This window comes from Silene latifolia, chromosome 9, assembly GCF_048544455.1.
Source record: "Silene latifolia isolate original U9 population chromosome 9, ASM4854445v1, whole genome shotgun sequence".
NCBI classification, from domain to species: domain Eukaryota; kingdom Viridiplantae; phylum Streptophyta; class Magnoliopsida; order Caryophyllales; family Caryophyllaceae; genus Silene; species Silene latifolia.
This window is the reverse complement of record NC_133534.1, coordinates 47146331-47173673: the sequence shown is the minus strand read 5'-3', so window position 1 is coordinate 47173673 and position 27343 is coordinate 47146331. Positions and strand designations below refer to the sequence as shown.

Here is a 27343-nt window from a genome sequence, read left to right as displayed (position 1 = left end):
CCTGACCACTAGTTTGGGGATGATACCCCAAACCTCTACGATGTTGGACACCGAATTTAGTCAATAAAGCACTAAGTTATTTCTCTTTAAAATGCATTCCACCATCGCTAATGACAACCCTAGGGACACCAAAACGAGGGAAAATAATCTTTTTAAACAGTTTAATCACGGCCTTTGCGTCGCAATGGGGAGTAGCGATAGCTTCTACCCATTTGGACACATAATCTACAGCTACGAGGATATATTTATTACCTTGACTGCTCGGAAAAGGTCCTTGATAATCAATGCCCCAGACATCAAAAATCTCAACCTCTAAAATGCCTACCTGTGGCATCTCATGTCTCTTGGAAATATTCCCCGATCTTTGACAAGCATCGCACTCAGCAACAAAATTGCGACTATCTGCATGCAAAGTTGGCCAATAGAAACCAGATTGGAGTACCTTAGCCACAGTCCGGGATGGAGCATGGTGACCACCATAGGCAGAAGAGTGGCAAGCTTCTAGGATATCCTTCACCTCCCATTGAGGCACGCATCTCCGGATAAGACCGTCTGCGCATTCCTTGAAAACATAAGGATCATCCCAAAAGTATTGTCTAGCATCATAAGCAAACCGCTTCTTCTGCTGCCATGAAAGCTCGGGTGGTATCTTACCTGTCACAACAAAGTTAGCAAAATCAGCAAACCACGGAGGTGGATAAGGTAATAGCTAACAGACTCTCATCAGGAAAAGAATCATTAATAGGTAACGAATCCTCCCTTTCTGTCAGCTGCAGACGAGATAAATGGTCAGCCACCACATTCTCTTCTCCTTTCTTATCTTTGATCTCCAAATCAAACTCCTGCAAAAGGAGTATCCACCTCAAAAGCCTCGGCTTCGCATCCTTCTTAAGAAAGAGAGTCTTCAGCGCTGCATGGTCAGTATAAACAACAACCTTAGAACCTAACAAATAAGACCGAAATTTATCTAAGGCAAAAACTACAGCTAGAAACTCCTTCTCAGTGGTATAATAATTGACTTGAGCCTCATCCAGAGTTCGGCTCGCATAGTATATGGCATTCAAAACTTTATTCTTCCGCTGCCCCAAAACTGCACCGATCGCATAATCGCTGGCATCACACATAATCTCAAATGGGAGATCCCAATCAGGCGGCTGAATGATTGGTGCAGAAACTAGAGCCTCCTTTAACCTGTTAAAAGCTAAAAGGCACTCATCAGTAAACTCAAAGACAACATCCTTAAGGAGCAATTGTGTAAGTGGTTTAGCAATTTTTGAAAAATCCTTAATGAAACGCCGATAGAAACCAAATGACCAAGGAAACTCCTCACTCCTTTAACATTCACGGGAGAAGGCAATTGCTCAATCACCTGCACTTTTGCTTTATCAACATGTATACCTTTATCAGAAATCAGATGCCCTAACACAACTCCCTCATTGACCATGAACTGACATTTTTCCCAGTTTAAAACAAGATTAACATCAATACAACGCTGCATGACTTTATCAGGATTAGCTAAACAACGATCAAAGTCATTACCATAAACTGAGAAATCATCCATGAATACCTCCATAATGTTCTCTATATAATCAGAAAAAATCCCCATCATGCACCTCTCGAAGGTAGTCACGTTACACAACCCGAAAGGCATTCTGCGGTATGCAAAAACACCCTGTGGACAGGTAAAAGTGGTCTTACTCTGATCATCCGGATGAATAGGGATCTGAAAGAACCCTGAATATCCGTCTAGAAAACAGAAAAATGGTCTACCTAAAATAATAGGTATCTGACTGTCCTCTGCAATGTCCAAAACAACGAAATCGACAGGAATAAAAAACTTACCCACTCGAACGGGTACATCCTCTAAGACTCCTAAAGGTCTCTGAGTCGATCTATTTGCCATCTGAACGGTAATATCGGTCACCTTAAGTCTACCAATATTTAGCCTTTCGCAAATAGAATATGGTATGACACTGACACTGGCCCCTAAATCGCAAAAGGGCCTTTCCAATTTCGTGGTTACCTATAGTGCAGGGAATTGAAAAACTACCCGGGTTCTTTAACTTAGGTGGTATATTAATTTGCGAAAGAGCATTGCATTCTTCCACAAAAGCAACATTACCATCATCATGAAAATTTCTCTTACGATTCAAAATGTCTTTCATAAATTTAGCGTAAGAGGGTACCTGGGTAATTAGGTCGGTGAAAGGAATTGTTACCTCGAGATTCTTGACTATTTCCAAAAACTTACCAAACTTGCGCTCCAGCTTAGTATTCTTTAAACGCTACGGATACGGGACTGCAACACTGGCCGTATGATCAGTAACCTTCGGCTTCCGTAAGTTTAAAACCTCCGTCAAATCATCAATAAGTGTAGAATCATGCAAACTAGTTGACGGATTTGCGTCCCCGCATCGAGATTTGGTCGATCGACCATTGGACTCGGCCGATCGATCAATCATGTTTGGCGTGAACAGTTTCTTCGTCGAAATCGTTTCTTCAGAACCTCGATCGATCGATCATTGTTGGTGGTCGATCGACTACTTGTGCTGGGTATGAATAGTTTCTGGTCAGAAACTTTTTCCTCAGGAATTCCGGTCGATCGACTGTTGTTGTTGGTCGATCGACCGCCGGTACTGGCAATATAATTCGTTTTCGCATCAGAATTTAAACTAGCCTCTTCATCATTTCTCGAGTCTCCTCTTGGCTTATCGGGACCCTCATAAGAGAGGCCACTTCTGATATTATTGGCATTAATCGTTTCAATTGGCCCTTCACATTTGTTTGAAGAATTGGCGACTTGCTTAGCCTCTATATTCTCCAACTGCTTCACAAAATTCTTTGTAGATTCAATTCCAGCTGCTTCTATTTTTGCGACTTGAACCCAAAGAGCTCGGACCATTTCTCTCAATTCCGCGGTCTCATCTGAATTATAGACAGGAATTTCAACTCTTTCCTTGGAAGCTTCAGAGGTCTCGAGCTTCTCGAGACGGGCAGTAATAGAAGTTATGAGTGTCACAACGGCACTCAATTCTTCACTTTGCTTTCGCGACTTTCCACGCGAACTTCCAAACTCGGCTCTATGGACTGCCATCTCCTCAATAGTGTTCCAACCTTTATTCTGACCGGTATTATTTTGGAACCTACCATTCGCAGCTGTATCCAGGATGACCTTGTAATCATCATATAGAGCATTATAGAATAAGTTGCAAAGGTACCACTGCTGGAAACCATGGTGAGGGATAGCCCTAACCAAACTCTTGAAACTTCCCCATGCTTCACAAAATTCCTCCTCAGGTCCTTGCTGGAAATTTGTAATTTTACTTCTCAAGGCATCTGTCTTTGCAAGTGGGAAGTATTTCTTGTAGAAGGCTAACGCTAGAGATGTCCAATCTGTGACTCCAGCTGCTACCCTATCAAGGTAGCGGTACTAATCTCGCGCAAAATCCTTCAAGGAGTACAAAAACATCACCCCCTTTACTTCATCCTGAGTCACCCCAAATGGATAGGTATGGAACAATGAGAGTCCGTGAAAATTTCCATATGCTTCAAAGGATCCTCATCCGGTAGACCAGCAAACTGATTTCGCTCCACTAAATCGATATAGAATGAACGAAATTTAAGTGACCGGTAGTAGGGTAGGTAACACGTGTCCCTTTGGAAGGTGCTGCTCTTTTGGCTGAAGATTGTCATATATCGTAGTCATGTTCGCAAAACTGAGAGTACTCAAGTCTTCCTCTCAAAAACCTGTCTTCTAATTGTGCAAAAGCAAAACTAGAAGCAAGGGTAAGCAACGGCCTCAAGGAACCAAAGTTCCTTGAGACAAAAGAAATAAACTAAAAATAAAGCAAACAGAATTACACCGTCTCCCCGGCAACGGCGCCAAAATTTGATACCGTCGTAAAGTATCAAAATTAAATTTATAATTCCAAACTAAAACTGTAGACAGTGATAGCAAGGGTCGAACCACAGAGAGACAAGATCAATTCTATTTGCTATTTTCAGTCTATAAAAGTAACAATTAAGTGGGGGTTTTGAATTGGTTTGATTCTAAAAACTAATTGACAAAATAAGAAATTTCTCAAACAAGATAAAAAGAAGATCGGGAACTTCGGTTTACCATGGCTAAGGTCAGGTCAATAAGGAAGCAGAGGTCCTATAATACGATCTCAGGAAATATGAGCAAGCCTTTCGATCAATGCTCAAATTAACCTTACAGTCTTCTAATTCCCAAGAATTTCTCAAAGCTTTCGCTCAAAGGAAATTCCAAACTAATGATAACTTAAATCACTAATATTTCAATCTAGTAAAAAGGTTTATCAAAAGAAAACAAGATCGATATGGAAGAAAATCATACTAATAAAATCGACCCTATTTTACGCCATGGCTCACCTCGTTCCCAATCAATAAAATTAGCTATGCATGATTAAAACTATAACAATTGCGAAATTGAAGGCAAAGAATAAGATTGACATAATTGGAATTTGATTTAAGACTAAAGATAAAAAAACTGAATTGCTGAAAATAAATTAGTAACAACAAGAATTAAATTAACAAGAAATAAAAGAAGAAGAAAATTGCATTAAAGAGCTTACTAAACAATTGATGAACAAAGTAATTCCAAAATCGAATCCGTCGTCGCACTTTTTTTTGTCTCCAAACTAGATCTAAACTGAGTTCTTGAATAATGTAAAGCATGACCTAATTATTGCTGCGTAACTACTGATAAACGATGCCAAAAAGTAAATTACAATTGGGCTTTTTAAAAGTCTAACACGAAAAATCAATAACAGCTGCGAAACCTGGTCGATCGACTAAGTAGCATGGTCGATCGACCAGTCAGTACAATGCAGTAGCTCCTGCTGAAATTCCACGGTCGATCGACTGAAGAGGTTGGTCGATCGACCAACTGAGCTGTGCAGTAACTCCTTCTTTCTTCAAATCAGCCACTTCACTCACATGCACGCATCCCGAGGTGGACAAGTCCGAGCTCCCATCTTCCAAGTTCCCCTAAAGCAGCTTCCGGAGGACGATTTAGGCTTGATTTAGCCTACTTCTACTCATTCCTACAATAAATCATAGAAATCGCAAAGTAAACCGTTTCGGGAGAAATAGTAGCTTAAAGCTAATAAATACGCATGGAAATACGTGCCAAAACTGCAAATAAAGTGTATAGAATATGCACATATCAGCGTTCACCTATGGACGGTTCTAAAGGATGATTCATGTCCGCCGACCCAAATCATTTTGGGATTAAGGCTTTGATGTTGTTGTTGTTGTTGTTGTTGTTGTTGTTGTTGTTGTTGTTGTTGTTGTTGTTGTTGTTGTTGTTGTTGTTGTTGTTGTTGTTGTTGTTGTTATGTATTTTATTAAGCTTAATTATTATGAGAACGGTTCAATTTATCTTAAGATAAAACCAACTACAATGAATAATTCTTATGTTAGCAATTTAAGTGGCAAATTTAGTGTCAGGTTCGGCTCGATAATGTAGTGGATCACAAATTCTTATTTCAGAAAGTCCTAAGTTAAGACATATTTATAATCAATTTAAAAAATATTAAAATGAAAAGCGAATTGTGAGAAGTCTTAATTTAAAAACCTCTTAAGCAAGACGTAGTTAAATATAGTGGATGGAATGCAAATAACAAATACTCCCTCCGATCCAGAGCAAAAATAACATTCACTTTTTGGCGGTGAAACTTCGAAAACTTTGACCAAAAATATCGTTAAAATTATGAAAATTTGAAAGACGAAATTATATATATAGATTTGGTATGAAAAAGTCTTTTACAATTTTTTTGTTGAAAAAAGTCTTGTATACATGAAGAAAAATACGATCAAAGTACCAACATGAAGACCACCTAAAAGCAAGTGTTACCTTTAATATGGATCGAAGGGAGTACTCCTGATAAGAAATGGTATTCCCATATCATACTACCACACTCAATTTGAAAAAAAAAAAAAAACAATACTGTCATTCATTCACCCGAGTCTTTTTTTCCCCAATTTTCTTCTGAAAAAAAAGTCTTCTTTCCCACACTGTGATCATTTTCATTTCTCATGGCAGAGGAGATAAATCTAATAATTTTACACAATTTATACTCCTTAATTAACTACACCTCACTATAACCCCCAAACTCTCACTATAACCCCCCAAACTCTCCTTAATTAATCACACTCAATAACTAAAGTATGTCTGCTAGTTTATGGGGACACAAATTCTCATATGCAATGCACTATATCCGTCACAAGGGAGAGACGGGTCAAATAGTAGCATATTCTAATGAAATGGGCAGGTGAGTTGCTAGTGGGTTCATTATTATATTATTAGCTTATCTCGTTTTTGGTGCTAGCCCAATTATTGTATTATCAACCCAAGCCCACACTAACCCCAACCCATCACACTTTTTTGTGACGTTAGTCACTCTCCTGTCACCCACCAGTTTTCTTTCCAAAAAAAAAAAAATCCTAGAGCATCTTCATCTTCAATCTTCATTCCATCTATAATTCTTCATGTAAACATCATGTAAATATTCACCGAAAATACCCACATTATTTTTACAAATATTAATCACTAAGAAAAAATGTTAGAGGAAGATGTTTGCTTGCAAAAATGTCAGAGGAAGACGTTTGCTTGGTTTTATAGACGGTTTTAAAAGATCATATGGGTGTTGTTGATAACGATGATAGTGTAGTGCATGTCGTTACTGACGACGAATTTGTGACGATGATGATAAATAAAAGTTCGTTTTTTCCTCTTTATGATGGTAATTATTGTTATGTTGTGTTTGTTTGATGATATTTAGGGTATTATAGCTCAATCTAGGGTAATATTTTTTGTCTACTTGATAGTTTTTGTTATGGCTGATAAATCGTTAACAACGATAAATTTGTGACGATGATGAATTTTTGACGATGATGATAATACTCTAAGATGTAAAGATGTTAATTTGTTTTCTTCTACATAAATCGTGTAGCTTACTAAAAAAATATTTTCATGACTTTGTCAGTTAATGAATATGAGTTTCAAAATGTTATTAACAAGAACAACACAGATTCAGATGTAACCATGTTAATGCATATCGGCTACCATTTTAGTGTTTAATGTTAGCATCTTTCAGCAGGTTTTCTGACTATTTAGTTTACAGTTTATTACACAGTGTTATTATTCTAACACGATGTGTCTAAATCGGATGCATTTGTCACAGGTACTAACCTATCTGGTTCTCTTCTTGGAATCAAAGCAGCGAAATGGGAGCATATTTACGCTCTCTATATCAAACATTCGCAACACATTGGATTCAGTGTCAAGAAATCTACATCTCGTAGGGCTAACAAGAAAGATAGACCGTCCATTGAGCGATACTTTAGATGCTCGTGCGAAGGAAAACACGGGAACAAGAGTAAAGCTGGTTTAAATGTTGACGTTGAAGTTTTCATTAGTAATTTGAGGAATGTCTCAATTACTCCCCCCGAGTGGCAGTATCACCACAGGTCCGAGCGTAAAATTTCAGAAGCGGAAGGCGAGTTAATAAAGGCAATGAATGAAGCGCACATGTCCCCTTCGGTGCAGTTCAAAGTTGCTGCGGAAGCTGCTGACGGTGATGAGTTCGTTGGCCATACAAAGCAAGATCATATTAACTATGTAAACAGACTACAGATGAAAAAAATTGAAGGAGGTGATGCAGCAACATTGATCAACCTTTTGACTAGTAGGCAAGCGGAGGAGCCGGGATTCTTCTGCCGTGTTCAATTTAATGAAGAAGCAAGATTAAGTAACATATTTTGGTGGGACTCGATGATAAGAGAGGACTATTTGTTGTACCGAGACGTTATCATATTTGATACTACGTATCGTACAAATAGGTACAATCTTATTTGTGGAGCCTTCATTGATATCAACAATCATTGGTCGAACGCTATGTTTAGGTGTGCTTTACTGTCGAACGAGAATCAAGAATCATTCGAGTGGTTATTCAAAGTGTTCAATGAATCCATGGGAGATGAAATCCGACCAGTCTCTATCTTCAATGAGCAAGACCAAGCTATAGCTAATGCCATCAAAGAGGTTTGACATTATCTCATTAGAGCTGACAACGTTAGCATAGACAGACCATGTCGCCATTTTTGCATATATATGTTATCAAGTTAAGCTTACATTACTGTCTTACATTACTGTCTAAGCTATCAACATTTCACATTCTAATTACCATGTCACCATTTGAGGTGATATATGCCCCTCCTTTTATCAGATTACACCATTTTCATTGAAAAATATCAGTATATGATTTTGACATTTCATATAAATAATGTTTTATACTGCTTACATTACTGTCTAACCTACCAACTTTTCTATTTCTAATAAACATGTCACCATCTGAGCCAATTTATGTCTCTCCTTCTATCAATCTGAAAAGTGGTTACATTTGGACCACTGTGACAGTAACATTGTCCCACATTTATCATATGAGACCATTTTCTTCTATAAATGTTATCATTATAAAATTTTGGTACTTCATATAAATAATTTTTTATACTGCTTACATTACTGTCTAAGCTACCAACATTTCTAATTATAATTATCATTTCGCCATATGACCTGATATATGTCCCTCTTTCTACTAATCTGGAAAATGGTTACATTTAAAACACTGTGACATTAACATTGTACCACATATATCATATGACACCATTTTCAGTCCAAAATGCATGTTATCAGTAAAAGATTTTGGTACTTCATATAAATAATTTTCTATACTGCTTACATTACTGTCTAAGCAACCAACATGTTTAATTCTAATTAACATGTCACCATTTTTACAATTGTAATATTGTACACACTCCCAAGTAAACACATTACTGACAAAAAATGGCTACATTTATGCATGAAACCATGAACAAACTAGATGTAACCATCTTAATGTATATTTTGTTGTTAACATTTGTCACTAATAATGGCAACAGTGGACACATTACTGACAAAAGAATGGTTACATTTATGCATGAAGCCATGAACAAACCAGATGTAACCATCTTAATGTATATTTTGGTGATAACATTTAACCTAATAATGGCAACATGTCCACATGTCTATCCCACATCAAGACATAGGTTATGTCAGTGGCGCATTCAACAAAACGCAATATCTCACTTTGGGAAATTAAAGGGTAATCGGCCGTTCCAGAACTTATTCAACAAATGTCTCAACGATTGTTACAATGAGTCTGGATTTGAAGAAACTTGGTGCAAAATGTTGAAAGACTATGGGTTAGAGGGCCATTCATGGTTTAAGAGATTATATAAACATATAGTGAAATGGAGCACTGCATTGAACAATGAGTACTTTTCAGCCAGGATATTATCGTCTCAGAAGAGCGAGAGCACAAACCATGCTATGAGTTTCCAAGCTTCAAAGACCACGTCAGTCACCGCTTTCTTTGGGATATTTGAAACCACGGTGAAAAGATGGAGAAGTGAGGAGGAGCGGAAAGAATTCAACGGTATAATATCTATGCCAACCTCCGTGTACCCTCTTGCTGATCTGTTGTTGCATGCATCTCAAGTTTATACTGTGGAGCTCTTTCACATCTTTGAGAGAGAATTCGCTCTTGTCATGGGAACTCGGGCCACATTCTTGCCAGTCGATGATCCTTTGTTGGTGTACTACGTCCAACCTGCTGATACTGAGGAAGGGGCACATCATGTCACGTATGATTGCTCTAATCAGTTAATTGAATGCACTTGCCAAAAGTTCCAGGTTATGGGTATGTTTTGCAGTCACATCATCTGCATCCTCCACATGCATTCTGTTGGCAAGATACTGCCCAGGTACATATTACACAGATGGACTAAATTTTCTAAAAAAGCTGTGTGGGAGAGGCTCCTCCCAAGCGACATTCGCAGAAGCGCTTCTAATGACGCCATCAACTAGCACCGTTCAATTTTGATAGCTACAAACCATCTTATCACTAAATGCCACAATGTTTCAGAGGCAAGATTTGTTTTTGAGAAGCTGTGTGTGAAGGCTAATGAAGAAGTGCAGTCCTTACTTTCCAAAGTTACTATGGACGAAGACCTACGTAACGAAGAAAGTCCTAATGTAGAGTTGATTGGTCCCCCAATTCTAGATCTAGTATATTGTACAACAAAGGGACGTAGTGCACGTAAAAAGGAATCTGGGGCCAAAGAAGAAGGCCAAGAAAGCGACTGAAGAAGGCATTACCATGTACACCCCTGTTCCGTGTTTGATTTGAATTTCACGGTTCGAGATGATGAAGCTCAAACATTTTCGGGAAGGCAGTAACATTTTCGGGAAATTTTTTGGCTACAATGAACTGTTTGCTAAACCAGTTATTTTGGTGCTAACACTGTACACATATAAGCTATAACATATATGAAATCAGATTGATATATCTGCGTTCATACATGTTACCATATTATGATGCTACAAACTGGTCACATTGGTTAAACAAAGTGGTGACATTATTAGTTATAGTCAAATGTCACCCTTTGCAGTCGTAAATATAATATGTTTTGACTTTAAGTTTCACTGTATAGCCTTTAAAATGTGTGTTTCTGTTGAAATTATGGGCTAGCCTTATTCCTCTCACCTATTCATATATGCTACTACCTGATCACATTTGTAAAAGAAGAAGGTGACATTATTAGTTATACTCAAATGTCACCATTCTTTGTCGTAAACTAAGTTTATTTTGTGAAAGAAGGAGGTGACATTTTGGTTCCTTTGCCACTTTTCAAATGTGGGTTTCTGTTGATCAATATGTGTAGAATGTAGCTCTGGATGATACCATTGTTTAACAATTTTTTATTTACGTGGTTAGATACTCAAGTTAACATGGTTGGTGACTTAACTGTAAACATGGGAACAACAGTCACTAATCATGGTGACATATATGTCATTGTTGCAAATGTTACCACCTTATGGAGACATGTACCTATGTTGGAGCGTTCTGACTTGAACTTAACATGATAACAACCTCGCTTATAACTGGTGACATTTATGGACATCATCAAAATGTTACTACTTTAATACAAAAGTGTGACCATGTTTGTTCACATATGTCACAATATTTGTAGATCATAAGGTTGTTACAGTACGACGAGTGTTTGATACCTTCAAAATGTAATTACATTAATGGTAATACTAATACCACATTAGTCTACACATGTCAACACATTGGTAGATCATAAGTTGTTAACAAAATAAGGACTATTGAACAATCTCTTCACAACACGAAGGACGAAAAGTGGTGTCCCAAAATACTACATCATTATCAATAAACGACAGTTACGTTAATGACCTGTGCCCCTACTTCATTTCTTCTTACTGGCAGGCTTTATTGTTGGACGGTTTGGGACACGGGCGACATCCTTAGTGCAATTATATACAAGACCTCCTGGTGGGCGGTCTCTAGCACGAGTGTACCTGAGCTCGTAAGAGCGGGCCGGTGCTTGTTCGCCAATGTCATTTATCCCCAAGTCAAACGAGGGTGGCAAAACCACGTTCTCCAAAGCCTGGTCCACCTGATCAAGCATGGCAATGAAGTCAACATAGAATATGGGGTCGTTATCCAATTTCTGCATGAAGGTCTCTTCTGCTTCACCCGCTTTTCCAACTTCTACGTCCTGCTGTTGCCGCACCTGCTGAGACAGGGGAGGACCCGCCTTCATTTCTGCTGCTATTTGACGATGTAAGCGGGAGATCAACTGCTGGTTCCTCTTTGACTGGTAACACGCGCCTACACATCGACAAATATGGATTACGAGCATATATTAAGTAACCTAAATACACATATAATATTCAACACACCTACATATAATGTCACATTTTTACACACCTACATAACATATCTACGATGCTCACATTGTGACAGTAAATCAGAATGTAACAACCTTTCGTCAGAATGTCATCATTTTAAGTTTTCAACAAACTCAACATATTGTCACATTTAATACTACAACACCTACATATCACAAATAAAATATAATGTCATGCAAACCAAATGTGACCTGACATTGTTCACCTAATGTGACCGTTTTTATTCAACAAACAAAAATTACTTCATGCAACCATACTTGATATACAACACATCCACCAATAAATAACATTTATAAACCTAATCTAACCGTTTCTACAACCATTTTAATTACAATAATGTCACCATTCTTTACTAAACTAAAATCAACATGTTCAACAACTCCATTGATTACATCTATTCATGAATGCATGTTAATATTAATATTTTTTTAAACAAAAATCAACATCTTGAAGAATACCTTCCATATTTTTCTTCGGGAGTGTCCTCCTAGTCATTTGCTTCTTCCCCATCGTCTTCAGAATCTCAATCAAATGTTACCACACGAACTAAAGCTCGACGAGATGGAGATTTGTCCGGAGATGAAGATAGAGTGTTATATCATGCCAGGAAATCGCGTTAGTTTTCCGATGAATTTCGATTTGTTGAAGATGAAGATGTGGATTTGGTTGATGACAGAGAAGGGATTTAGGTGAGGATTTGATGAAAGAGAGTGTATTATTTATTGCACAGTTTACAAGCTAGGTTTTTCTCGTCTGTATGGGGAAGCTCCCCTTCCCTCCTTTTTTTTATTATTTGTATAATGTAGTGGGGTCAAATCAGAGTTTAAATATAATCCATCTACTTTATCCAAATAGCATAAAACCTACGGAGTCCTACTTTATTTTTATCCATATATATTTAGATTTAAGATAAAATCAAAATCAAAATAATTTTATAATGGGAATAATAATAATACATAGAACTTCACAGTGCATTCCCGTTGATATTAGATAAGAATGGGATCTCGAAAGAGTACTAGTTAGGATCTTAGATTGGAAAGAGCTTTTTTCAAGGACCCAAGCCTGTTGATATTATCAAAATCCGGTCAAAACCCACAAATACAAACACGAAAAAAAAACATCAATTGACAGAATAAGATATGAACTTTGATGCAAACTCGCGAATCTGATCCAAACAACACGCTTGCAACACAAAAGGAATACAAAAATTGACAACTTTATAAGAAAATGGTGCTCAAGATTCGAATCATAATCATTTTAGCTTCGAGAAAGGGATTTTCATATCAATCTAACAGTATAAAGTGTAAAATATGTAAAATATGATCACGTTTTGCAAAAATTAAAGGGTTTTAGAGGAGTGTAAAATGAAGAAATTGAAAGAACTGGTAGTTGTGGAAATTTTATAGTCGAAGAGGAGAGAGCATTATTTGGTAAATATTGTTGGAAAATGTTAAAGGCATGAAAGAAGTATTTGACTGTTTTGCCCTTTGTTTTATACTGAGCAATAAACCTGTATGATTTTTTGGACGCTTTTGTCCAGTTAATGAGAGGGCTCTAAATTGATTTTTCTTGATCCTAATGCTGCCACGTCAGCTATTTGAGGGTCTTCTTTAATATATATAATGATTGTTTGTTTCTCTGTTTTTCTTTTCCTTTGTTTTTAATTATTACAGTCTCCAATGTTGTTACGATCGGGATTGATGATGTAGGTAGAATCGAATCGGCGGAGTTAAATCGTAGAATCGTAAGATTTTACAAACTAATGGAATATACTTTTTTATTTGGTAAAAACATAAAATTGAAGTTCAAAATACATATTTATTAATATTTATCCATAAATTATTGACGATTAATAATTTTTGTGTCATCTATCTATATCTATATATATATATATATAAATCTATCTATATAAAAGTATAATACAAGAACCACTAAATATAAAATGGACACGTGTCAAGCTCAGGATGAATATTTTTCCGCCTAAGCATTGGAATGTAAAACATTAATCCAAACATAAGAAACCCTAAACATATCTTGGTACATATTTCGTCGTTTACTACTGCATTAACAACATTTATTTAGTCCATCTTTTGTTTGCCGTCATTATGTATCACTCCTTTCCATATATTCAATCATTCTCATCTTTAATCAAATTCATTCTTTACCAAGTAGTTGTAGAACTCTACTAATTTCATTGAAAAATCATATCATACGGGGGAGTATTCATCTAGTAATAGGTTTTTATCGATGATTCCCTCAGATCGGGTAGATGCATGCAGTTGTGCGCGCTGTTCAGCGATTGCCAAATTCTGATGGTAAGTTTTCTTAAAAATATTTCTTATGCATCTTTTCTTCTATTTATCACTAATATATTAATGTGTGCCCTAAGCACACACGTTAGACAAACCAAATTAATAATATTACCAAATCATTTACGGAATAACTGTTATTATCAGAAGAGTTTATAATTTTTTGTTACAAATTACATAATCGCAATACAAAAAGTTTACCAGAGAAGTAAAAGAATATAAATTAGAACATGATTTTAGTTTAAATTTGATTAAGTGATGATAATTTGAAGGCAAGTGATAAGTTTAATTTGATTAGTTAATCATTATATTTGATTTTACTCCTTTGTCGCAATCATTTGTTTGACTTTTTAATGTTTTATGAAGGATATTTTAATCAAAGGCAAACTAATGATTGAGACGAAGGAAGTATGTCATTATTTTCATGATCTAATGGATTCATATTGTACAATATTTAAATGTCAGTTTAAGTTCTCAAATACTTATTTAGAGCATCCATCTTTATCGTGTGTTTGTTTAACCTTTTTTTGAATAATAATTAAATTTACAGGAAAAACATCGAGCAAAGTTATATAACTCGATATGATTATTAATTTGCATGCTTTTTATGTTGATATATGTAACATTGTAACACCCCCATACACCAAGGTGCCTTGCCAAGGACCACCCTAACATGTGAAGTTGCTACCATCTCGGTTGCTCGAGGTAAGTATATCAAAAGTAACCATTCAAGAACAATTATTAAAGTATAAAGTTTAGCGAATACATCGTCTCAAAGAAAAACCAAAGTGAAAAAGTATAAATCTCAATACATCAAAACCTAAGTATCTAAACTCGTAACAACGGAAGTTAGACTCAAAGTGATGACATCCCATCCTTGTCCCCGCAGCTAAAAGTAATCATCACCTGTCATAATATGCTCACCATCCCCGAATGGATCACCACAGTTTTACAAAACACAACGGGGTCAGTCAACTGAATAATCAAGATAAGTTAATCGCAAAAAAACAACCAAAGCAAACAACTGAGCAACCATTCTCCAACTCCAATCATCTCACATATCCGGCTACACACTTAAGTGTGTAGCCTTGCCAGATTACCCACCGCAACATGTAATCCTCAACGCTAGTGGGGGACTGCAGCCATGCCCACCTAAGCCCCGCTAATCGCAACGAGCAACAACCTATGTCCATTAATGTGCACACCCCCTTGTGACGGGAACAACAAGGGGTGAATCAAGGACGTGAAGCCATTCCCGAAAATGACTCCACTCAGCCGAGGACACACCTCACCAACATAGACAAGCAACAACAATTTCAACAACCTAGAAAGATAATTCCAATTACAATATCAATCATGCCATTAACACAAGAATTCATCTTAAATCAATTAAACAGACAACTGAGTAGGGAAACCCTACCTTAACACTGATCCGAATACGAGTCTACAACGGAAGCTAGAAACGCTCTTCTACAAATCCTTCACCTAACAATAACCACAACAATCTAATCACAAATATGCAATCACCCTTTTCCCCAATTCCCAACACTAGGGTAAAACCCTAAAAGAAAATACTAAACCAAAGATACGGAATTAGAGACTTACCGACGAAACTGACGCGAGAGAGATGAACAAAGACTCACGAACGATCAAAGGCCTTGGGAGCGATTAAAGATTATTAGAGAACGTAGAATAAAATTAGATTTTGGTAAAAATGGAAAGTTAAACTGTAAAACGCGATTTATAACCTTTAATCATCCTTAACCAAACCGCAGAAATAAATCCCGTCATACTGGTTACTCGGTCGAGTACTAAGAGTACTCGGCCGAGTACCCTCTATTCGGCCGAGTATTACACTACTCGGCCGAGTGTTCCTGAACAGTAGCCCGGTTAGAAAACACTCGATGCTTTACTCGGCCGAGTTAGCCCTATTCGGTAGAGTAACAAGACCCAGAAAACTGTGGTATTACAATATCAGAATACAACAACGGGTTAACATGTACACTCATCATCAACTGATCAACTTAGCTCTTCTGAAGCGGTCAGGTAGCCTACCTGAGTGGTGATTATAGTTACGCATGATAATTGAGACAAACTCAATTTTGAACGACATTAATTATTGTCAGTCAAATTACATATTACTAGGTGAGCCACATGATTTTTTTGATTTAGACTTGCATTATTATGATGATTTTCGATTAATTTCTATTATGACTCATATAAATAATGCATGATTTTAAAACAAAGCATGTTGGACATCACTCAATGCAAAGTTTAGCAGCCGTGCAAATTAGCTGAATGAGACATAATAGGAATTAGTCGATAATCCATCGTAAATATTAGCTGAATGATTCGTTTCTTTTGAAAATTGAATAATTAAGTAACTGCAATTATATGGTATTTTTAATTTTAAATGTGTATGAGAATTTGGTGTCTAAATCTACCAAATGAAAGTGGCTTGCAAGTTATGACGGCATATGTACAATTTTTTATAAAGTACATTGTAGATTATTGGAATCCAGTTCATTTTAGGTAATATACCGAAACTCAGTTTCGATTTATTCATATTTTTACTTAAATTGATTTCTTTGTTATTTTCTGTTAGACGAAGGATGTTTTTATTGCATAACCGACTCCTCGCTTTTTTGTCAATTTGAGTTTTTTTACGGCGTCTTTATAATCGTATTCATACATAATGAATTTGGACCATTGAGGAATTAATGTATTATGCTTATAGTATGAATTAACCTATATTACAGAATAGTGTTTACTATGTTTTTTGAGGAACTTGGAATGAAATTTGATATAAACTCACGATAATGACATATATGCAACTTTATTGATTACAATTTGGCGGTTAAAATTTTTGGATTGTAGACTTTCGTACACTAATTTCGTAAGATGAAAGGTTGTTTTCATCTCATTCCAGTTAGTTATTTCTTTTCAATCTTTGAAATGCATTTTTTTAAAATTTACCGTACCCTCTATTAATAGCCTACATTACACTTTGATAGTGATTTTGATTCACACAAGAGAATAAATATGTTGCTTTATTAGGTGAATTTTATACGGTGTAGGATTTTTTAAGTTAGTTATTGCTTGAAGTTTTTCGGTGGGCATAGGGGTTCGATACTCTTTACTGACCATGATACTTATACATCCCGTACCCTTTCTTATACATTATAATGAGTAATGTGATGACTATCATATTGGACATTATAATGTACACCTTTACTTTAGGTGATTTCTGTCTAAGTTGGGAGCTTCTGTAATACTCCCATTTATTCAGGAGCCTTTACTTAGGCCTCCCAAGTAAATGAGAGCGGTACCATCTTTTAATTTTTGTCTTGAGTTGTAGTTGTGTTGTTTCGTCATAGTTGAGTATAGTGAGTTTGTTTTTCAGTATGGGTTTGAATTTCGGGGACGAAGTTCAGTTTTAAGGAGGGAAGAATGTAATACCTCAGATATTTGAGCTGTGGGGTACTGTATCGAGTAGGGCTTACTCTGTCGAGTAAGTCAGTGATGGATTCTGGAGTACATTTTGCTTTAAATGTACTCGATCGAGTAAGGGCAAATCGATTGAGTAAGCGGTACTCGATCGAGTACGTTAGTTACTCAATCGAGTAAGTCGGGTTTTACAGATTTTCGAACGGGTTTGATGGTAAACGCGAAGAGCTATTTAAAGTTTCTTTCGACAGTTCTTATCACTTTACTTTTATTTTTCTAAACCTTTTTACAAAAGAAAACAAAACGACGTTCAATATTCTCCTCTATTTGCTATGAAATAAAGGCTAGGGTGATCGGATTTCTGAGATGTTGTGGACATGGGCCACCTACGCCGCGCGCACCCGCGCATTGGTCTCGAGGCGGCGACACTTCTCCCATGGAACTTTGGTTTGCCAAAGCACGTCATGGGCCGTTACCGTTTGGTGAGGCATTGAAACCGGTGAAAGGTTGAATAAGCCTGCATTTGTGGAGTCACCACCAATTTATTGTGGAAAAATTGGAAACCGTTCGAATACCTCGTGCCACGTCAAGACACAAAGTAGTGACATGAACACTAAGAACTCGTTACCCTTAGCATTCTATGTCTAGAATGACTCTCGAGATGCCAATGGACACAGATGTCCAGAGATAATTGGAGTAAGGGGTGAGGGTACGTATTAGGAAGCTCTTTAATTCGAACACCTAATCCCCCCCGCCTCAATAGCGACCTCTACTAATGATTAGGGAAATTATTCATATTTGATATGTTGTCGATGTAATGTATGCAATGCAGCAAACATAGATTAATCCTAACATGTGAAATTAGACTATGTCGATGAACACATGTTTTAGCAAACAATTTGGTCGAAGTTGGAAGTTAGATTAATTACATGTGAATGCCAAGTAAATAAATCATACATAATATTAACAATAAATGAATTACAATAATGAAAATTACAAGAGTTATTTGATCTACGTCAAAAGCACGCTTAAAAACGGGGTTTCGAAGAAGAAAATAAAAAAAATTAAAAGAAAAGAATTTAAAGTATGAAAATACGTCAGATAGAGGTGATAATACGAATAATAGTTGATTTAAACCGTAATTAAAAACTACGTCAAAGCGAGAAAGAGTTCAGGGACAGAAGCTAACTCAGAACAGGTGCAGCATCTGCTGCGCCCCTTAGAAGAGGCGCAGCATTTTCTGCGCCTGTTCTTGAGTTGGACTCTGGCTGTGAAGTCAGAACCGCGGATTGTTAATGTTCATTGGTAAATTTATGGTCGATTATTGATATTAGAACTCAAGTTGAAGTGTTTTAATTGATTACATGTATCTGGAACCGTCATAAAACGAATTAAAGACAAGAAAATACAACGGTTTACATAATTACGATTAACTTGTGTCGGAAATACAAAAGAACGAATTTTGAATTTGAAAATGGATTTAAAATTTGGTAAACTTAAGTAAAACAAAGAAAGTATGTACAAATGACGAATTCTAAAGACTCGATATGAGAAAATCGAACCTCTAAAATCCGGGTTTGAATAGATGACAAAAACTCGCAAATATTGAGTTATAAGGGATTTGTGTCGAATTATGTATTATAATTTAAAAGGATTAGTTAAAAACATGTTTATATACTGAAACAAACAAAAGAAACGAAAGAATAAAAGAAAAATAGAAAATTGCAGAAGGTCGAGAAAGAAGAACAAGAGCAGGAGCAGCGACAGCCTCAGGAAGAGGCGCAGCTGCTGCTGCGTTTCTTCTCGACGTCAGACCTCCGCTGTTTTGCAAAAAACAGTTTAGATGGTTTTGAACGTGCTTTTGATATAAATCTTACATTAGATGATACGAAATAAAAGATACAATAAACAAATAGGGTTTTACAGCCTCAGACTTATATGTTTGACGAAACGAGATTGACTAAAGTTATCGTTTAGTTATTGCTTAACTCGAATATGCGTGAAAGTGCCCTTGATAAAGGATTTAAAAGATTGTTTGATTGATTAAGTTGATTAAGGTGGAGTTGGTCAAATTGGTCGGTCTATGCAACGTGACTGGTACTCAGAATGATCTGAGCTTACGTGGTCGATTGATCAAGCACAGGCGTCGAAAGCAATAACGTAGTCTAGAATGCAAAGAGAGATAAAGAAAGGGCGGAACACTTGCGTGCCAAATATGGAGGCCGAAGGTCTCTTTTTATACTAAACACACGATGGAGTTTAGGAATGACACGGATACGGAAACAAAACACGGAAATATTCTGGAAAGCATAGAAAGAGGGCTGGGGAAGAGGCGCAGCAGCCACTGCAACCCTTGGAAGAGGCGCAGCACCTGCTGCGTCATTTCCCCAGAGGTTTCCTCCCCAGTAAGAAAGATTTCCGCGTTTTTTATGTAATTTCGGTAGATATACACTTTCTTATTCCATAAAACACAATATACGGAAGATATTTTCTTAAAAATATTAAATTAATTAGGAATAAATATCCAGAATTCTAGAACATTCCGGAACATTTAGACTCGGTATTTAAACCGTTTTTAGAAAATGAAGTGGTTTTTGACCCAGACTCCAAATGAACTATAATTACTGTCAAAACGACCGTATCGGCGCGTAGATGACGACCATGAGGTTGACTCGAGTGTTTGAGCTATCACTTGTCGATGAACTTACGAACTGTCATAAAATCGTTTTGCGTATCAAACATGCGGCCCAATCATCACTGCGTGGTTGGCTGGAGGTGTAAAAATGAGGTATCTAAAGAGCCCCCACTTTGACTGAGGCTTGGACAAGGCGAAAGTCAAAATATAGCCATCAGGTCAGTCAAAGATTAGCACCTAACGACTATGGCGACGTGAGGCGGCTCAAGGGGTCTGAACCAAGGACCTGTCGTTGGGAACATTTTAGAGTCTGTCGACTATCGGGGAGGGTCGTTTAAAGTCCATTAGACTACGTAAGGAAGCTCGCCAGCCATAAGAAGAAACCATACCTGAGGAAAATAAAGGTCCGACACGCCCTTTGCATTACTGAGAGAAATAAAGGTCCGACACGCCCTGAGAGAAATAAAGGTGCGACACGCCCTGAGAGAAATAAAGGTCCGACACGTCCTGAGAGAAATAAAGTTCCGACACGCCCTTTGCATCGTTGGGGGAAAGAAAATCCGCTCGGGTTGTCGCCAACAAAATTCCGATAGAGAGAAGGAACTCATGAACTGTATTTGGCGATCATGAACTCTCGCTGGGAAACAAAATGTCGTGGTTGTCTGTAGTCTGTTGAGGAGAAAATACCGATTCGGACGAAGAGAACACCCAAAAAGGAGACATATGTTGGGGAAGAGGCGCATGAAGCCTGGCCCCACAAATAACGAACTTATAACGAATTTCAACGAATTTTGAGGAAGCTTGTTGAGGAAAAGGCGCAGCAAAAGCTGCGACCTTTGGAAGAGGCGCATCTAGTGCTGCGTCCTTTCCCGAGCTCGTCCCTGTCTGGGTAAAAACCCGACTTAAATCGTGTTTTGTTTTTCATTTCAAAACACAAATATTTCGTTTCTTCATCAAAACCCAACCAAATTCCGTCAAAAACTTGATCAAATCTCGCCATAAAAAATGACTAATCAAGGTATGTGTTTTGTACTGGCTTTAATTCACATTTGAGCTTGATTTTTGGGTCGAAAATTAGGGTTTTTATACCCATTTATGTCGAAAATTTGGGGCTTTCGTCCCAAATGAATTTGCCTTATGAAATTGACATTAGAAATGAGTAATTGGCCATGTTAGGAACATAACCATATATCCCTTTTGAATTTTCGTCAAGTATTAAGGATTTGAGGGCGAAATGTGACGATTTCTCTGTTAAACCATAAAACCCTTCGAAAATGGCCTTATACTAGCCCATTTTTGATGAAACTTGGTGTTATGGAACCCTTTTGTAATGGGTAAACTTGCTATCATGCCGGATTTTTGATTTGTGACAGCTTCTCCGGGACATTTTTATATGGCATAATTGACATTGTAGCGAAATAATGCTGCCGAAGTTTCGACTCAAACCCGCAACTAGGCTCGAACTTAGACTCTTCTTGACCCATACTACCACGTGTAAGGTTAGGCTTTGGAAATTTTGGCCAAAGATGGCTAGAAATGTCGCCTTTAAACGCTTGAAACGTTTAAAATGCGGGAAAACACTTCTGATATTGCTTTATTTACATTAATTTGCAGAGGATATTCCTTCTACGTCGGGGAGAGACTGTTGGAATATGTGTCCTCCGACAATAATGCGATCACAACTGTCGATCATGATGATCACATGTTTAAGTCTCATTTTAAGAATACATGTGGGAAGTAATATTTTACAGTCAACTGGTCCACACATATCGGTAATGATTGGCTGACTAGAGTTTGACATTACTGTCGTGCGACGGTGGTGATCAGTTGATCCCCTTAGGTCATACCTAAAGGGTAACACTCTTAATTGATTATTTAATTGATCGTATGACGATACGGGTTAATTAAATTACTTAAAATTGACGGACGATTTTGGAAGTAATATTTACGTGTCTCATTGTAATTTGATTAAATAAGATACGGTCTAAGTAATCGAATTGTTTTATTACTTGGATGAAATTATTGTTTACGGAAACAATTGAAACGGAATGAATAAATTATTATAAATACTGAATGTTGTAATTTATGACTCGGGAACCCATTACGGTACAAGTAATTATGAATTACTAGGTTAATTTTATAAGTGACATATTTTATTAATATGTTGATTTTTAATTGTTAAAAATACATTTTTATACACAAAATGTCATGGAACATGTTACATGTGACAAATTGACAAATAAATTGTAAAATGGACTTTCCATTTTACAATATATATACCGAAATAATGGGGTGGGTTGGGGTTTGTATTATGTTTTATAATATATATAAGAAGCATAATCATTAACCTAATTGATAGCCATGCACACCTAGTTGCTTTTGTGAAGAGCATCTTGGTCATGCATTGGCCCCTTTTCCCACCCCCTACCCGGTTTTGTCATAGAGAAAAGACCAAGGGTTTTTCTCTATATTTTTCCTAATATACACTACAATAATATGTGTGTATTCATTCATTCATTTTAACATCTAAAACTTATAGAAATTTTAGAGAGAAAAATTACTCCTTCTTCCCTCTTCTCTTGACCGAAAAAACAAGAGACCAAAACAATATTTTGGGTCAATTTAAGTAAGATAAATATAGTTCTAGTTCAAATAATATTTATCTTTTAAGAGGTTATTTTGGGTATACATCTTTGGGAGGGATTCTAAGCTTGAATCTTTGTTCTTCCATTTGTAAGGAAAGCTCAAGAACAAGTGAGAAGGAGAACTCACTTGTGCCCTAAATCCGAAACTACTATAGTAAGAATGACGATTTCTTCCCTTTTCTAATTATGTTTGCATGCATAAGATCAAGATTTAATTTTATGACTAAATTAAATATCACATATATGAATATGTCGAAATAATGAGATTAATAATTCAAACAAGCGGTATCACGAGCCTTAGGTTGTTTGCATGCAAATCGGTTATTGTTTTTCCGAGTTATAAGATTAACAAACAAAACTTATAAATTTGTGTTTATTATGATATATCACGAAATTTATTTGCATGTTAAAGTTTCTGGTCCTGAAATATATTTAGGATATTTTGGTTCATTTATGGATTTTATTGTTCATTTTATATAATAATGGCATTAAAATGTGATTTTTATGATAAAAATGTCATTTTTGGACTAAAAATAGCTAAACTTCGTTTTTTCCAGTGGTTTTTGGATATGTTTTCACATATATTATCTATTTATGACCTGTAAATTTTCATAATAAAATGAGTTGTTATGCTCGAAATATGAATTTTTCAAGTTAAAATCGTTTTTAAATGGGAAAATAGGTTAATATGAGTTATATTTCGAATCTGGTCATAGAAATTTAGTATGTTGTCATATGAAATTTTACAAGATGTGTGTAAAATGTTTGGCTATAATGAAGTCTTTATGCATGATTTATAAATTTTTGATGAAAAATCACATAAATAGTGACTTTAATTAGTAAAATTGCTAAAATACTTCATGACTAAGGAAAAACGTCACATGTTGCATTTTATCATATATTTCAGATCTAAAAGTGAAAAGATAATAAAATAATTTTTCTCATATTTTTATGGAAATAATTGATAAATCCGATAAACCGCAGCATTGTTTTTCTCGATAAATTTTCGAAATCTTTAACCTAAGTTTTTGAACATTATGAGTGTCATGGTATTTTTTCGTTCATGATTTTAAATTTCAAATTTTGAAATTATTTGAAATTTTTATGATTTAATTTGAAGTTTATGATATAATTTTGTTTTTTGAGTCCATTTATGAACAATATTAAGAAATATAAGTTAATTATTGTCAATATGTTAGTGGAGACTAATTTTGAGTCCTAAGTTGGTTAGGGTAATTAACATGTGCATAAATATGAATTTATATAATTATTGTGATTTTAAAAGGTTAAATCACGCAAATCCGTAAAAACCGATTAATATACGATATTGGCTCCTTAAAGGCGATTTAGCATAAAATTGGGCATGTTCATACATATTATAATACTGCATTTTATTTATGATTGCCATATTTTAATTTTATGTAATTTTTGAATTATGTAATTTTACTTAGTATGGCCTTAGTTTTTAATTGATATTACCCGAAATGTATGGGAATATCGATTCGGTTGTAATTTATTTGTGATCTCGTATCACCGTTTTGTAATTTAATAGATTTATTTTTATTTTAATTACAAATGTATAATAGGAAATTATGTAATTTATTATGTAATTTAATTATTCCGGAGTTCCTTGAAGACGGTGCCACTCGAGAAGACAATCCATTAAAGATAGTGTTGCCTTGAAAAGCGTGCCAAGACCGAAGTTCAAGGGACCAAAGGAGTTGGTTTCCGAATTTGTAATAGTTTATTAGATTTACTATTTTAGGAAAGCCATACTAGGATTTTATTTATGCTTTGCATTTTATTTATATGTTGCATGCATCGCTAAATCGCCATAACTAAAACATGCATTATCATTTTATCGAGTTTATAGACCGTGTCAATTACAATTATCGTAGTTCACCGCTTTAGTTCACTTAAAACGTGATAGATAATAAATTGACATGACCTCTCGCTAAAATAAACAATTGAGACTTAGCCTTACCAAAAACTAGAAACCATGAAAACCTATTTCGTGAGGGAGTGCGCTCGGCCCTACCGGGGTACAAACCTTGTTACGTAGGGGAAGTGGGTGATAAATGTCTATCCACCGAATTCATGTTGATAAGGGATGAATCGGCCCTACCGTGCCCAAGTTGATGTGGATTTGGATCATGGACACATTTATTCGAAATTTGGATTGAACTCAACGGAAGTATTCGTGACCGTAGTCGCATGTGTTCCTGGCTAAAGATAAATATTAATGTAATTTTATCGACCAAGAGTTCTAAAAGTAGAATCGATTAAAACGTTAATCCACCGAGTTATATTGATAAGGGATGAATCGGCCCTACCGTGCCAAAGTTAATATGAATTTGGATCTTGGAATCATTTATCAAGTTGGGTAGAGGTCACTAGATAAATGCAATAAAACTTGTTTAAATTAAAATTTTTTACGAGTGTTATTATTATTTTGAAAACGACAAATGTTTTATTCCTTCTATTTTCGTTTTGTAGACCACTTTTATTTCTCATAACAATGGCCGCACCAAACACCAACTGTAACACCCCGATTTATAAAAGAGCCTCTAGCAAGACATTCCCTAATAAACCGGACTGTTACCATCTCGGTTTCCCGAGGTAGTGAATAACAAATTAAACTCCAAGGCAAATTACATAATTTCTTTAACTTAACTTTTTACAAAACCTCATTTACATCAAATTACAAAGAACTAACATAAATAAAAGTGAAAGTCTTCTAAATGATGATCTAGCTACTAAGTCTTCTGATCCAGTGTCTCACGCCCATCAAGCTCCCATCCTATCTCATAAACCTGTCAAGTCTGCTCCCCAATATTTGGATCGTCACAGGTGTTCACGAATACACAGGGTCAACCACGAGGTTGAGTAGGGAATACAATGAAACAACAAAATATGATATGCATGCTCCTCCGTCACCTCCACCTCCATCTCAACTCATATCTCATAACCCGAACGCCCACCATACCGATCCCCTTAGACTATATATCGACCGTAGCCGATCCGCCACCACACTGAGGACACCAGGGCAAGTCCTGCAGAACCCGCCTGGGCCTTATCACAACATCATCATCACCACACCACGTCATCACAACATCCTCCATCTCCAATGCATATGAATGCTCAAGAAATTAATGCAACACAATATGTATATCATTGAACTCGGTAAATCATAGAATCATGCCTAATTACGAATGTTGTGATAATATACTCAATACGATCAATTCAGTCAAGCACATTCCAGGATATGAATCATAACATGAATCAACAACCACGAATCACGCCAACGTTCACGCTTTGGTCATATGTAACACAAACAAGTCAACACAATTCAACAACAACGATAATAAGTCAAGTGCATTTCCCTACCTTTTCGCAATCCAAGCACACAAGCAATCAATTATGATCCTTCACATATCCATCACCTACATAATATAATTATGTATAATTACCACCTACTCAATCAAATAATCATGCACATAACCTAGACTCATCATAGCTTAATAGGAATATCAACTTAAAGAACAAACACGATTTTTCTTGATTTTCCAGCACATGACAGACTCGGAATAAAATACATAACTAATTCCAGAAAAATCAAATTGATACAAGGCCAATTGGATTGGAACCCCATGAGTCTTAGCTACAAATTATATCTAACGTGTTTTTCTCAAATTTCAAACTTATCAAGAGTTTTCAGACTGATTTCCAAAAACTGACAGAAACCGTCGCATAAAAAGTATTGATTCATAAAACGAGTTTAAAACATTATTTTGCAGTAATCCCAAATCCTATTATCATCTAGACTATACAAAGATGATGTATGAAGAAGCCTCATAACTGAATCGACATAAAAATTAGGGTTTCAAATCATTTTCCACAACCAAATCAGATTCGCGGACTTTTCAGCGACATGTTCATAAATAAATCACCTAGGACAAACCATAAAGAATTTGACTACGAGATCTTATATGCATAAACTAGACATCAAATAAACAGGACTCTCTTTTCAAACTTTTTAAAGACGAACACTTTAAAATAGTATAAACAATGGAATGAAATCGACTTACAAACAGGGAAATCGAATTAGGTTGGAATCGATGAGAAATCTTCAATCAATTGAAAGGCTCGACAATTCTTCTTCCCCTCCCTTTCTCTAGGTTTAGAAATGGTTTTATGAATGATAAAATGAAAAGAGGGGAGAGGGAGAGCGGCTCTTAGATTAGGTTTAGGGTAAATGGTGGTTACATGTTCCGGGTAGGGCAAATGGGTTAAACGGGTATGGTCGTTGGGTAAATGTAGATGGGTAATTCTTGACCCAAAAGACAAAATGTGATGTAGCCCGACTCAACATATACGATATAAACCCGACTTAATAACATTCACGATATTATGATGCAACCAATATAAAATGTATAATACTAATATATAATAATATCCGTTTAATCGA

At 36.2% G+C, this 27343-nt stretch overlaps 3 protein-coding genes and 1 non-coding gene across 4 annotated transcripts; 3 read left to right on the top strand and 1 right to left on the bottom strand.

Moving 5' to 3' along the window:
- Positions 1–3227: 3227 nt before the first annotated feature.
- On the top strand, positions 3228–3336 carry LOC141603672 (small nucleolar RNA R71). Its single transcript, XR_012525530.1, has one exon. It is a non-coding gene; the product is annotated as a small nucleolar RNA R71 (small nucleolar RNA).
- A 2947-nt stretch (positions 3337–6283) lies between these two features.
- Positions 6284–8074, top strand: LOC141600991 (protein FAR1-RELATED SEQUENCE 5-like). Its single transcript, XM_074421252.1, has 2 exons — positions 6284–6296; positions 7209–8074. Exons 1-2 carry the CDS (start codon positions 6284–6286, stop codon positions 8072–8074), a joined length of 879 nt encoding a protein of 292 aa, XP_074277353.1.
- A 795-nt stretch (positions 8075–8869) lies between these two features.
- LOC141600990 (protein FAR1-RELATED SEQUENCE 5-like) lies at positions 8870–10210 on the top strand. Its single transcript, XM_074421251.1, has 2 exons — positions 8870–9764; positions 9990–10210. Exons 1-2 carry the CDS (start codon positions 8870–8872, stop codon positions 10208–10210), a joined length of 1116 nt encoding a protein of 371 aa, XP_074277352.1.
- Positions 10211–11022: 812 nt separating this feature from the next.
- On the bottom strand, positions 11023–13248 carry LOC141602654 (uncharacterized). Its single transcript, XM_074422823.1, has 2 exons — positions 12298–13248; positions 11023–11759 (listed from the first exon to the last, which is right to left on the bottom strand). The coding sequence occupies exons 1-2, from the start codon at positions 12347–12349 to the stop codon at positions 11335–11337; spliced, it is 477 nt and encodes a 158-aa protein (XP_074278924.1). The 5' UTR covers positions 12350–13248; the 3' UTR covers positions 11023–11334.
- Positions 13249–27343: the final 14095 nt, after the last annotated feature.